A 13,323-nucleotide genomic window follows, 5' to 3' on the forward strand; every position below is an offset into this window, starting at 1 on the left:
TTAGGGGAGGAGGGAAGATAGGAAGAAAAATTTGGAACACAAGGTTTTACAAGGGTGAATGTCAAAAACTATTTTACATATATTTTGAAAAATAAAAAGTTATCATTATTTTTAAAAGGATATACAACCAAGCACGAAAACGATTTCTGCCCACAAGAAGCTTATATTTTATCTTCTTTGGTATTCTGTTACCTTGAGGAAGCTATTGTTCATCTCAATTAGTTCCTTCATTGCTTCTTAATGATTTTCCAAGCAAGTGTCATATCTATATATACATCATGGTTTGCGCAGGATCATACAGCTAGTAAGTTTCTGAAGGTGGATTTAAATTTAAGTCTTGCTGTTTCCAGGCCCAGCATTCTATTCACTGTGCCACTTAGCTGCCCTAAAAATAATATTAGCTTCTGGTTTTTTATTTTAAAATTTTTAAATTATATTGAGATATTCTAAATGTTTTTAGCATTTAAAATTTTTTTAAATTCTGAATTTTAAAAAAAATCCTTTCTGCATCCACCACAGAAGGGTATGGCAGATATTCTTTGACGTTTTCTATCTTTGTGATTATGGGCAAATCACTTAAGATCTCCAAACTAAACTACTTTGAGAGAGAGAGAGTTTCCATGTTGATGAAATGAAAATCTCTTGATCTAATAATGTCTTTTCTGGATCTATTGATATAATCCTGTATTTTGGGTTGATTTTGTTATTTTTATGATTAATTATGATAATTGTCTTCCCAATAATAATTATCTTTGGGACTCTAATGTAAATACAATTTGGTTAAACTGAATAATTTTTAATACATTGCTGAAGTATTCTTGCTATTGGGGGGACATCATTATTGATTATCAATGACACAAGATGGAATTATAGGAAGAATGGTAGAATAATAGAGCCAAAAGACCTTCATTCAATTCCTGACTGATACAGTCTGGCTGTGTGACCTCACCCCTTACCCCTTACCCCTAAATAGGTCATTTATCTTTTACAAGCTTTTCCTCAGACTAATCCCCAACACTGTATGTTGTAGAATTTTTGCTGATCTATTTTGAAAATTTCCACACAGGGACTTACTTATATTAAAAAAATTTTTTAATGAAATTTAAAATTTTTAAAAATGAGACTTTTCTCTAACTTATTTTTTCAGTGTAAGATAGTATAGTTCAGAGTGTGAGCAATTGTAGGAATGATATGGCTACTTCTTAGATTGATGCTTATTATATCCCATCCAGACCTTGTCTCCTGTGTGATTCTTATCTATATCAGAGCTTAATCATAAAGTGCCTCCCTCTCCAGCTGCTAAGGCTTTTTTCTGTGAGATTACTTTTCATCTACTCTATCTATCTTGTTTTTACCCTAGTTATTTATATGTTGTCTCCTCTATTAGAATGTAAGTGAACATTTCAATGGCTGAATTATTGAACTCACAGGATACTAGGAGGATGAAGTGAAATAATGTAAGAAAACATTCTGAAAAGATAATGCATATAAGGGAGTAATAGTAATTGAGTTTTGCTACTTGATAGAAATCGAGATAAATGATAGTTTACAATAAAATGAAGAGTCAGAATCAATTCATTTGAAGTAGCTTTCATTTATTTTAAAAGACTATTTAATAGTGACATTTTACTGCCCAGTTTCAGAGACACATACAAAAAAATTCACATGTAGTATTGCACAAAGAAGCATTGATCTGAGCAGGCCATATGTATCATTAGTTGAAGAAAATGATTTTTTTTCTCAGCTTTAAATAATCAGTTTAGAAATAGCTATGACATATATTGCACATTGTCAGCATTTTTATCTATTTTAAACAGATTTCATATTTCTTTCTTATTCCTGAACTATGCATACTATTGTAAATATGAGTTTAGTTAATAAAGGCAAGAATTGTATGGATTTTTTGGTAAAATTGAACTTTCATATAAATGAGATGGCTGATTAATTTTAATATTGGAGAAAGAAAATAAATCCATTTATGTTTAACAAAAACATAGAAATCAGAGATTGAAATGACATTACAGGTCAATTTACCCCCTTAGTCAATTGATAGACTCAGAGAAAGAGACAAAAAGAGATAGACAAACATATAGAGAACAAGAGACACAGAGATAAAAACTCTTAAGCTTAACATCATATTTACTAAAACAAAATTTTTAAAAATGCATTTAGGGAGTCAGGTGCAAAATGCATTTGAACCCAGTGTCTTTGTTATGAGATAGTTTTGGGGGGAAGGGGCATGAGAAGGGATGATAATTACCACATCTCTAAATATTTACATTTAGGCTATGTTTATACAGAAATTCCTTTACCTTGTGCAATTTTACTAAGTGATCAGCAAATAATAAATAATTTTGAATTCAGTCTCTGTCCTGTTTTCGAATATTATACTCAACTAAGACATTCCATAACCATAAAGTGCATAGGATTGTAAATTTAAAGGGACCTTCTAGGCTTTTTAATATAAATCTTTCATTTTCCAGCTGAGGAAACTCAGGCTGCGAAGTAAAGTGACTTGTCTAGGATCACATAGCTAGTTAATGAAGCAGGACATAAATTCTTTTCTTCCTTACAATACTCAACACTGCATCAACTGCTCTATCAAGTTGCATCTGGAATATATTTTTTAAGTTACTCTTCCTCCTTAGGAGTGATGCTTAATTAATATGAGATTTTCTGGCTCACAGAAAGATTAGTCTATTCTTCTTCATTACAAAGTTCCCCAAGATATTCCATTTCTTTCTTAAGGAATTAATGATGAGAGGATACCCTGTATCCTATATACATAGAAATATGTAAGATCTTTGAAATCAGTCTTCAGTCTGGTTCCTCCTGTTCTAGAGCACTAAAAAAGGCAAAAAGGATCATGGCTTTGTTTTTATTTTCTTCCTGAAGTTTCTAAGATTTAATATCTGAAGCTTGTTGTCTTTTGAGTGTTTTTTCACTATGGGTACCAGATGGATAGAAAATAAGTATTGAATTCATTCATCTTTCAAAGAATTGGGCTCATGATGACAGATGACTTATTTTTTATCTTTGGTGTAAGAGAGAAAACAATTTAGAGGTTAATCTCCTCAATAACTAGGACCACTTTGAAAATATTCACCATCTAGTTAGTCCTCCACCTCCAGATTCAAGACCACTTCCATTATCCATCAGATTCCCTTTTAAAATTACTTCCTGGACTTAATCCAAACTTTCCAACACTACAGAAATTTCCCAAACTAAAATCTCATCTTCTTCTCTTAGAACTTTGAACATGAACTGGATTCATCCTGGTCCTTTAAGGGTTCTTACTGCTGCCTGAGAAACCATCTACTATTAATTTTCTCTAGTCTTGAGTTCTGAGCCTGGGATAGCTGCTAAATATCTCTGCAGGAGAAATTCTCCAGGTATTTTGTGTATGTATATGTATCTATTTCCCGTTAACATTTTGGTGGCACTCAGGATTTGCAGCTGAAGTTGTTGGATTTTTTAAATCTTTGGCTCCTCATCTTCCTTAATTTGCTTTATTGCATTCAGCAGGTACTTATTCATACATAGCCATCCTCCTCTGGCTCTTGATTTGGTGATGATGATAGCTCCACTTCTTGTAATGAGTCATCTCTATCTGGAGACGTTTCCGCTTAAGCAGCTGGGTTTTTATAGCAGAACGGTCTTTGACTATATCTTAGAGAATCATATCATCAAGCATCGTAGTGTGCTCAGGTACATATACCAATATCAGGGAAACTCGGTAAAGAAAGCCCTCTAGGGCTTTCTAAATGACTCAGGAGGTGTCCTGAGTCTGAAGAAGGTGGATGTCTTTAAGGAGAAATTGTTACTTGAAGTAATCAAACCCACGAAGATCTGGAGTTTTCATTGAATTTCATGGCACATTCACAAGTGTGTGCTCTCAGTGTTTGGTGTGTTTGCTACAGATCCAGTGTAACTCCTTCTGGCATTTGACACTGCTGACCTCAGTATTTCTCAGGGAGACACAGTTCCCTGATCCTCTGAAGGTGAACCTATAATGGATGAAAGAAGGTCAGAATTAGTGTCAACAGCAAGGAGAGCTTTATGGGAGCAGAGACATTTCAAAAGCAAGCTAGTGATCTGAGCAATCAGACCACTGAAGAGAAGGAAGAAAGTTTCTATCCAGGGAATAGAGATCACTGGGCTGAGAGGCTAGAAATCTTGAGCTAAAAATCCAGCTTTATATGCTTTTTAACTGTATGATCCTTGGCCAGTTTCTTAAACTCTGACTCAATTTTCTCAACTATAAAATGTAAAAAACCCCAAAAAACAAAAAATAAAACCTGTAAAATTATTTTCATGTAAAATAGAGATAATAACAGCATCTACCTTCCAGGGTAGTTGTAATGCTCAGATGAGATACTATATGTAAAGTATGATAAGCACAGTGCTTGGTTCATACTAGGTATTATTTAAATTCCTATTCCCTTCCCATATTATATTTGGCTGAGGCAATTGGGGTTAAGTGACTTGCCCAGGGTCACACAGCTAGGAAGTGTTAAGTGTCTGAGGCCAGATTTGAACTCAGGTCCTCCTGATTTCAGGGCTGGTGCTCTATCCACTGCAACACCTAGCTGCTTCCTTTCCCATACTTTTGAAGAAAAGGTAGAAAAATGTTTTTGAATTGGTTGATTTGACATAACAAGTAGAGATTTTAATTTTTCATCACTCAAACTAGTGTAAGTTATATGCTGAACTTATGAAAGATGTTTAAAAATATTAAGTTTCTTTTTGCAAAAGAAACAAATTCAATTTAATCATAATTTCCAAGGAAAGTGTCACCAGTCATTAGGGGTCAAAACCTTGAAATCATCCTCAGATTCTCTCTTTCTCTCTCCCCAGTCCTCAAATTTAATTAATTGTTGAGTGTTACTGATTCTGCCTCCATAATAGCTCTTCCTTCAATGATGATTCTCCCTACCCACACATACAGGAGTCTATTTGAAGTCCTTATCAGTTCTTTGGTTAGTCATTTTCCCCTTGAATCTGACTCTTCACAACCCTGTTTTGGGACTTCTTGGCAAAGATAGTGAAGTGGTTTGATATTTACTTCTTTGGCTCATTTTACAGATGAGGAAATAGAGGCAAGCAGGGTTAAGTGACTGCCAGAGTCACACAGCTAATAAATATCTGAGATCAAATTTGAACTCGGGAAGTTGAGTCTTTCTGAATCCAGGCCTGGCACTCCTATAAACTGCACCAGGGGGATAGAGTGGATGGAAGTAAGTTCTAATTATTTGGGTAATCAGAAAAGGCCATTTGTAGGATCTGACACTGATAGAGCATCAGCCTTAGACTCAGGAGGACTTGAATTTAGTCACCTAAATTAGTCACTCAACCCTGAATGCCTTCCTGCCCCCTCAAAAAAGATCCTAGATCTAGAGCTTATAAATCAAAATCTCATTCAGAATAATGTTTTGGAGAAGGAACACAGTTTCCCACATAATTTTCTGAGCCCCAGCAATGAGAGAATGAATTTCCATCTCAGAACTCACCAGCCACTAAATTCTGTGCCATCTGTCCATTGCCATGACTGGCCTGTTTTATTTCTCAGTCCAATCCAGTGCTCCACATTACCCGCATATCGTTTGAGAAAAATCTTGAAAAAAGCACATGGGAAGTCATAGTTATATACTTCATACTCTATGTTAAGTGTATAATTGAAAAATTGATTGATTTCATATGAAATCTTCCCTCTCAACATTAGAGTAATCTTTTCAATAAATACTGTGGACAAAGGGCATTCATACCTTGTAATCATGATGATGACTAAGAGGAGTTAATTCTTATTATTTTTAATTATAAGGGGAGGCCATATCATTGAACTACCATAGATAAGCATCACAAAAAAGTCAAATGATCTAAAAGAATTTAATAATATTTACTGACTGATGAATCCTGTTGCATTTGATCAGTTCTTCATAAGCCCAGGACACAGTCAGTGCTTAGAAATTAGGAATACTAAGCCATTGGTCAAATTGGTCAAATACTAAGACACATGGTCAAATTATGGACTGGTGTGTCCAGTCTTCCTATTCAGAGTTCTTTCCCAATTTCTTCCAAGGTTTTCTCATGCTCCTTATAAATCATATCTTAATCCTTTCTTATTCCATCTTTATCAAGAATTGCTCTTAAATCTTTTCTTCACATTGACATACAGATGGCTAATATATTGCCCTTCTAAGGGTAATATGTATTTTTTGACAATGATCAAATTGCTATGCTAAAAGAATGAAACATAAGCCAAAAAGATGGGTTGATGAAATTGTAATTTAATGGACAAAGGGCAATATAATTACCAATAGACTAGTAGCTTAAGCTTTGGCCTATAGAAAAAAGCAAATGTGAGGCAGCTAGACGATTCTGTAAAGAATACTGGATTTATGTTAAAAGGATCTGAACTTGAATCTTAGTCAAAACTGAACTTGGTCAGTTAGGAGTCATGTAAATACTGACAAGTGGCTTTTCCATTCTGAACCTCAGTTTCTCCATTTGTAAAATGATGGGTTTGTCTTAGATGATCTCCAAAGTCTTTCCATTAAATCTTTTAATGATTCAAGGCTTGGAATGCAATACCTCTTCACTTCTACCCATTAGAATCCCTAAATTTCCTCAAAGCTCAGTTTAAGCACCATCTCATATGCTGGATGAGATTTTTCCTGATATACCCAACTGTTAGTACCATTTCCTGTAAACTGCATTGTAGTTATTCTGTATATACTTTGTATATTGCTTCCACATATACATGTTGAAAGATCCATGTGGTCTCCCCCCTATAAAATGTAAGCTCCCTGGGGACAGGGATTGTTTCTTATTTTGTCTTTGTATTTTCTAATGTCTAGCACAAAGCCTTGCACAAAAAAGGCACTTAAAAAAAACTAGTAGATTGATCAATTAATTGATTCCAATGTTTTACTCAACCTTATATGTCATTGTGATTTAATTTTCCTAAAAGTGACATAATCAGTCAGCTAGCATTTATTAAGCATCTATTATGTACCAAGAGCTGTTTTATAACTAAGATTGCAAAAAAGGCAAATAGAAAAAAATAAACAGTCCTGCCTTTCAAGGAGCCCACAGTCTAATGGGAACAACATACAAATCAATATACAAAATCTTTCTTCAGGGGAAAGCTATGAGTATCCACAAATAAGAATGAATTTTAAAATGCTAACATTTTAAAATAACTATTTTCATATAGAAAAATCTTACCAGATCTTCCTCAGAGTCAATCTGGGCAAGAGTCGAATTATAAGAAGAACAGGCATTTTGGCTAGTGGACCAACTCCCTGTAGTGCTGGAAAAGATGTAACATTTGCCTTGGTATCCAATCCAGGAATCTGGGCATGTGGAAACAGGAAGATCTAAGGGCATCGATGTCATCAATGGAGATATATTTTCCTGGACATATTTTCCAGGACAATTGTATTGGCCCACTGTAAATAAAATCATTCAATATTTTTAACAATGATAATAGCTATTTCTATGGAATGATATGGCATGTATACTATACTAGGTAATAAAATGAGGAGTAGGACTGATGAGAGTTTCCTCACAGGAGTAAGGGGCAAATGACCCTGTGGCATAAAGATTGTTATCCCTCTTTGTCCCAAATATAATATTTATCCTAGAGTCAATATTATTCTCTGTATTGTCTCTGACCAAAGATGCCAAATACTAAACAGGTCAAAGGGAAAGGTTGAGCAGAAAATTTGTTCCAGACCAAAACAGTGTTTCCTAGTCACCTTGCTAGAATGCAATTTTCTTGAGTGCAGAGAATATCTTTTTTTTTTACATTCATATCCCCCAAATTTAGTACAATGTTTGACACATAATTAATGTACCCTTAATAAAAAATGTAATCATCCATTCATTCATTTACCCAAATAGCCCATTCTTCTACCATTCTGGATAACTAGGAAGTTCCTGTAGGAAAGGGGCTATAACTGAATCCAAAAAGCATTCACATACCTGACAAGGAAATTATTGCTATAATTAAAGTAACAATAATGACAACAGAGAGAACAGCACATGGAATAGGGACTTGTAGGGAGCCATCTGACTCAGTGGCCATCACGGAACTCTTGGTCTGGTCTGAAAGAAAGGAAATCAATGGTTAGCCAAGTCATGAAAGCAATTTATGTTTTGGGCATCTATCTGTAAGTCACTGATAAACAAACATGCTTTCCTTGGTTCTATGGCAAATTTATAAGAAGAAATGGACAAAAATCCCATAGCATGAGATGGCATGTATGAACTGTATGTAACCTTTGGAAGGAGCTTACAAATGGAGAAGATCACAAATGCACTTATTTATCCTTGTGTAAGCATACTCCCATTAGATGGAAGTCTTTTTAGGGCAGGGACTGTTTTGATAGTGTGGTAGTTTGTTTACTAGGTTGTTCTATCTTTGTATCCTTAGAATTTCGCTTAGGAAAGCACTTAATTATTAAAATTCATATTATTTAAAAATAAATTTTTATAAACTATTAAATAGGCACTTGGTCAAACCTTTTTCAATTAAATTGAATTGAGTTTTACCTAAGCAGATGACTTTTGTAACTGAAAAATCACAAGTCAATAGGCAGCATTTCTGGAAATCAGTTATTTTTTCAGTGAAGGTTTTTATTTAATGTTGTTTTCTTTCCCTGATTATTACAGCTTTAAAAAGCATCTTCCCCCAATAGTCAGTTTTTACCATGAATGAACATTGCTTCCTTGGGGTTTCTTTATTTGTTTTTCCATCTCTGCTCATACATAGCTAAAAAATTACAGCTAGCATTCATACAGTGCCTTTTGGTCACCATAGGACCTTTTTTATATTATCTTATTTAAGTTTCAAAAGAATCCAATGAATTTGATTGTACAGTTGTTATTTTTCTCATTTTACAAGGGTTGTTGATGTTTGACCTCTGTAACTCTCTTTTCTGAACCTCTCTGGGCTGATATTTCTTTCTCATTCCTATAAGGGCTTCATCACTGGATGCAACTTTCAGACTGCAGGTTAGCAAGTTCAGAATTACTTTTGGGTCTGGTTTCATTTCTCGCCATCTGATACTTACTAACACTGCTACGTATCTAACCACAATTATCAGGCTAGGTTTCATAGCACATCTTCAACCACCTGAATGCTTCCCTTCATCCCCCTCCTCTTTCCAATCCTTATCAGCTCAGTTGTAGTTACAGTGAATGAGAAAAAGATCAAAGTGGCAAAGACTACATGGCTGATGTCATCATTATTTACATGATTCAATTTTGAGCTACTTTGACCACAGTTCATATCACGGATGAATTCCCACCACCCCCAATATCATTTCCGAGAAATTTTCAGAAACTTTCTAAGGCCCTTTCCAAAAAAGAAGTAAAAACAAAAAAGATAAGGAAGTCCCCCTCACACATACATTTCTTATAAAATCTCCGTAAAATAATGTCCAACTGTCCAGATTATCCAGACTACCAAAAAGAAATGGAGACAGGAACTATTATTTCACCAGACAATTGACTTGTAAGTTCAGAAGAATTACTAAACTGGTCCCCAGGTATTTCCCTTCCTCTGAACCCAGCCATCTTTTTCTTTATAATTTGCTGTTCAGGTTCAGTTAAAAAGAATTACTCTACCTGTTTCATTGACTATGATAATTCATATTCATTGACTATGATAATATCATATGACTTAAGAGGATAACTTGGCTTTAATTGTGGTCTTCAGTAAGTGAAAAACTGGCTGCTCAATGGTTAGAAATGCCCTTAAACAACATAGCAGTTTGATATTTGAAGACTTTACAAGAAGTTCATCAGTTTTATCCTTCCTACCATAGGCTCTATGACCGACTAGTTTTTAGGTGTGCTAACACCCTTGCTCCCAATTTCGTGAGTTTCTCTTGGATATGACAGGAAGCAAGAAGGAAGAGGAATGAAAGCTTCAAGAGAAGACTTTCAAAATTATGAATGAAAAAAGCAAAACCTTAAAGGAATGAAAGCTTCAGAAAGAGATGAGCATGGGAAAAGAATATGGGAAAGCAAAGAATAAAAATAAAAGTAGACATAGAAAAAAACAATGAGTAAGAAAGAAAAACTAGAGAATTCAAATGTTCTTAGTGAGAGGATGAATGAAAAAAATAGTTACATCATGTAAAAATAGATATGATGATAATGGAGAAATGAAACTCAAAAATTATCAGGGAGGTTACAATTCAGATAATTCTTGTCAATTTTTCTGCAATTTACCTGTGTGACTGTGCTATAAGAACTAGAGACTCTGCTTATCTATTGTCCTGGTAGCAGGTAGAGAAGTTGGCAGAAGATAAGATACTTGGAAAGGCAAAAGAACTGAAGAGAGCTAGTCAAAAGTGGAAGGAAAGAAGGATACCTAAAGAGATACTGGGAAGCAATGAGTCTCCTGAAATGATCATCTAGGCAGAGGAGGTGAAAATATGAGGAGAAATTATAAAGTTTTGGGGAAAGAGTGATATAGTAAAGGGGAAAAAACAAACCAAGGTGATTTAGGACAGTAAAACATTCTTGAGAATATCTATTTTTCTAGAACTTTCTTACATCTCAGACACTTTCAGAGATGTAACCCTTCTTCCAAGGCCTTTCTATATCCTTCTGACTAAAGCAGAGATAGATCCAGTTTAAAAAAATATCTATCTATATATATATATATTTTTTGAGGAAAAAAAAAGAGAAGACAGCTGTCATTCTCTCAAATGAGTTAATGTCATGGACACAAATCTTTCTCCATTTTTCTCTTATTAATTGTTATAGTTTCTACTTAAAAGATTTTAATTAAAAAGATAAAATCCAGCTTACTTTCAATATCTCTCTCCATGTTCAAGGGACTGTTTTCTTTTCCAGAAAGTTCCTCTCTTGTTTGCATCTTTCTTGTTCACGATCTCTTGAATGATCTTAAATGAAGCTTTTGCTGAGGTTCTTGTGGCTGTGTTGATAGAACAGACACAGTCACTTATATTCCGTTATATTATCTCCTCCCCCTTCTTCATTTCCTCCTTCCCCAATTCATCTTTAATTTACGGTCCAGTGGCCCAGACACAGTTCATCTTGTATGGTGAGGGTGTGGTTTTCCCTTAAGACTGAACTCTTCTTCCTCATGGCTGTAGGTATAATATGGGTGGCTTAAAATCTCTTCCCTTTAATGGGTCAAATCAAAACAAACTCTCAAGAGCTGGGGAGAAAGATGTTAGGAGATAATAGAACTTAGCCTGCTTGGGATCAATGGTTGCACATGTTAGATTATGAGGTCCAGTTCTGACCACAATTTCCAGACTTTTTTTCCTCTCTGTACTTCACTTTTCCAATATGTAAAAATTAAAATAATTCTTTAAGTATATATGACTCTCTTCTTTGAAGAGATCCAAAGCATATATATATATATATATATATATATATATATATATATATATTAAGAAAAGTCAAAGATTACTGAGGACATTTATTGAATACCTGCTGTTTAATAACTCCTTGTGCATTTGTATTATACAATGCACATAGAATAAGTAGTATCTTACTTTGCTTTATAGTAATGTATACTTTAATATATATTATATAAAGTACACTTTATAGTGTTCCTGAGAAATATAGTTGAATCAGTTGATATTTTCTACCCAATCAAAAATTATTTTTTAACTACTATAAGATTTGTCCTCTCCTCCACCCATGAAAGAAATTGTAATCTCCTTGAGGGTAGAGGCAGTCATTAAAAAAAAAAAAAGTATCCTCAATATCCTACATACTATAAGCAAATAATAAATGTTTGTTGAACAAAAGGTCTGAATTTTCTGCTTTGCTTAGAAATTGCTACCAATTTCTATTCTGTAAATACTGAAGTTTAAACCTAAATAGAAGTTCTTAACAAGAATTAACAGATATTTTTAGGGGCTGACTATACCAGAACACAGTGCAGTTCCATCTTAGTCAATGAGAGAAGCTATACATCCTTATATGGAGAATCCGGTAGAACCCCTTGTTAAGGAAATGAAGTAATGGCAGTTTGATGCAAAGCAAGACAGTGAAGCCAGGATATGATATCTGATCATGACAGCAGCTGGGACAGGATGGCACATCTACAAAAAAAACCACAAAACTTCTGACCAAAGTGAGTTTCCGGAGTCAACCTGTTCATCAGCTTCCTATTCTTAGTTTGATTGTCTGTGGGTAAAATCAGCTTCTTGAGTTGGCTTTGAATCTTCCTATAAAATCCAAATTTCTTCTAATGTTGCTCTGTTTTCTGCTGAAGTCATTACAAGTGACTCTAAATTGAATCACATATATTCTAAATCCATGAGGGTACTTTGAGGTTGGATTCTGGAGCAAGATCCTGAGAACCTGTTGTGTGTGGTAAGAACTTAAGGGGAATTTCCAGTCCAAATTGTTTCCTCTATCCCCAGCCTGACCCTCAATAATCATGTCTTATTCTATTCACTTTCACATTTTCCTCCAGTGTGAAAAATTTCCCTGCTTATCTTTAACCCACAGAGATGAATTTTGAAAGTATAAGCTATTATATTTCTCTCTTTCTGCCTTGGAAGAATGAAATACTTTAAACCCAGAAAACTGAATGTTTTTGCTTCAGCATACTTCCCAAAGGGGAAAGAAAGCATAGAAAATCTCGAATGAGCTTGGGAATGGTCATATTCTCAAAAGACTCATCTAGATAATGATTTGGTATAGAATTCGTAAGCAATATGAATGGATATTAACTCTGGGTCCATCTGAAGAGGCTACAATATATGACTTTCCCAGTCAAGATCTCTTCAAGAAAGACAACTAGGTAGCACCAGCCCTGAAGTCAGAAGGACCTGAATTCAAATCTGGCCTCAGACACTTAACACGTCCTGGCTGTGTTACCCTGAGTAAATCACTTAATCCCAAATGCCTCAGCAAAAAAAAAAAAAAAATCTCTTCAAGACCAGTTATTCACTTAAAAGACTATAGAAATTGGTTAGGTTGTTTGCTCACTCCAACCCCAATCAACTCCAGATGAGGAGAAAGGGTTCAAGTCACATGAACCACTTGTATTTTATATACACAGTACTTAGACTAGGGCCTGACATGTAATAGGCATTTTAGACATAGTAAGCCTGCATAATGAATACTAGTCAACTGATTAAAAGAATGATCAGTAACAAGGGTGAGAGATCTTCTCTAAAATTGTTTGTAAGGAAAAATGGATGTTGTGGGACAAATACATATCATTTTAGACAAACATGGCAGTTGATTTATTTCACTTATAAGTTTCAAAGGCCCAATAAAAACCTTCCAGGTTTAACTACAACCCAAACTACTCTT

General features: G+C 34.6%; 1 protein-coding gene across 1 annotated transcript; it reads right to left on the reverse strand.

The window, feature by feature from the left end:
- Positions 1–1,574: 1,574 nt before the first annotated feature.
- Positions 1,575–11,122, reverse strand: LOC100932972 (early activation antigen CD69). Its single transcript, XM_003771289.4, has 5 exons — positions 10,828–11,122; positions 7,987–8,109; positions 7,228–7,451; positions 5,511–5,614; positions 1,575–4,007 (listed from the first exon to the last, which is right to left on the reverse strand). The coding sequence occupies exons 1-5, from the start codon at positions 10,892–10,894 to the stop codon at positions 3,896–3,898; spliced, it is 630 nt and encodes a 209-aa protein (XP_003771337.2). The 5' UTR covers positions 10,895–11,122; the 3' UTR covers positions 1,575–3,895.
- Positions 11,123–13,323: the final 2,201 nt, after the last annotated feature.

The sequence above is a fragment of the Sarcophilus harrisii genome, chromosome 5 (genome assembly GCF_902635505.1).
Source record: "Sarcophilus harrisii chromosome 5, mSarHar1.11, whole genome shotgun sequence".
Lineage (NCBI taxonomy): Eukaryota > Metazoa > Chordata > Mammalia > Dasyuromorphia > Dasyuridae > Sarcophilus > Sarcophilus harrisii.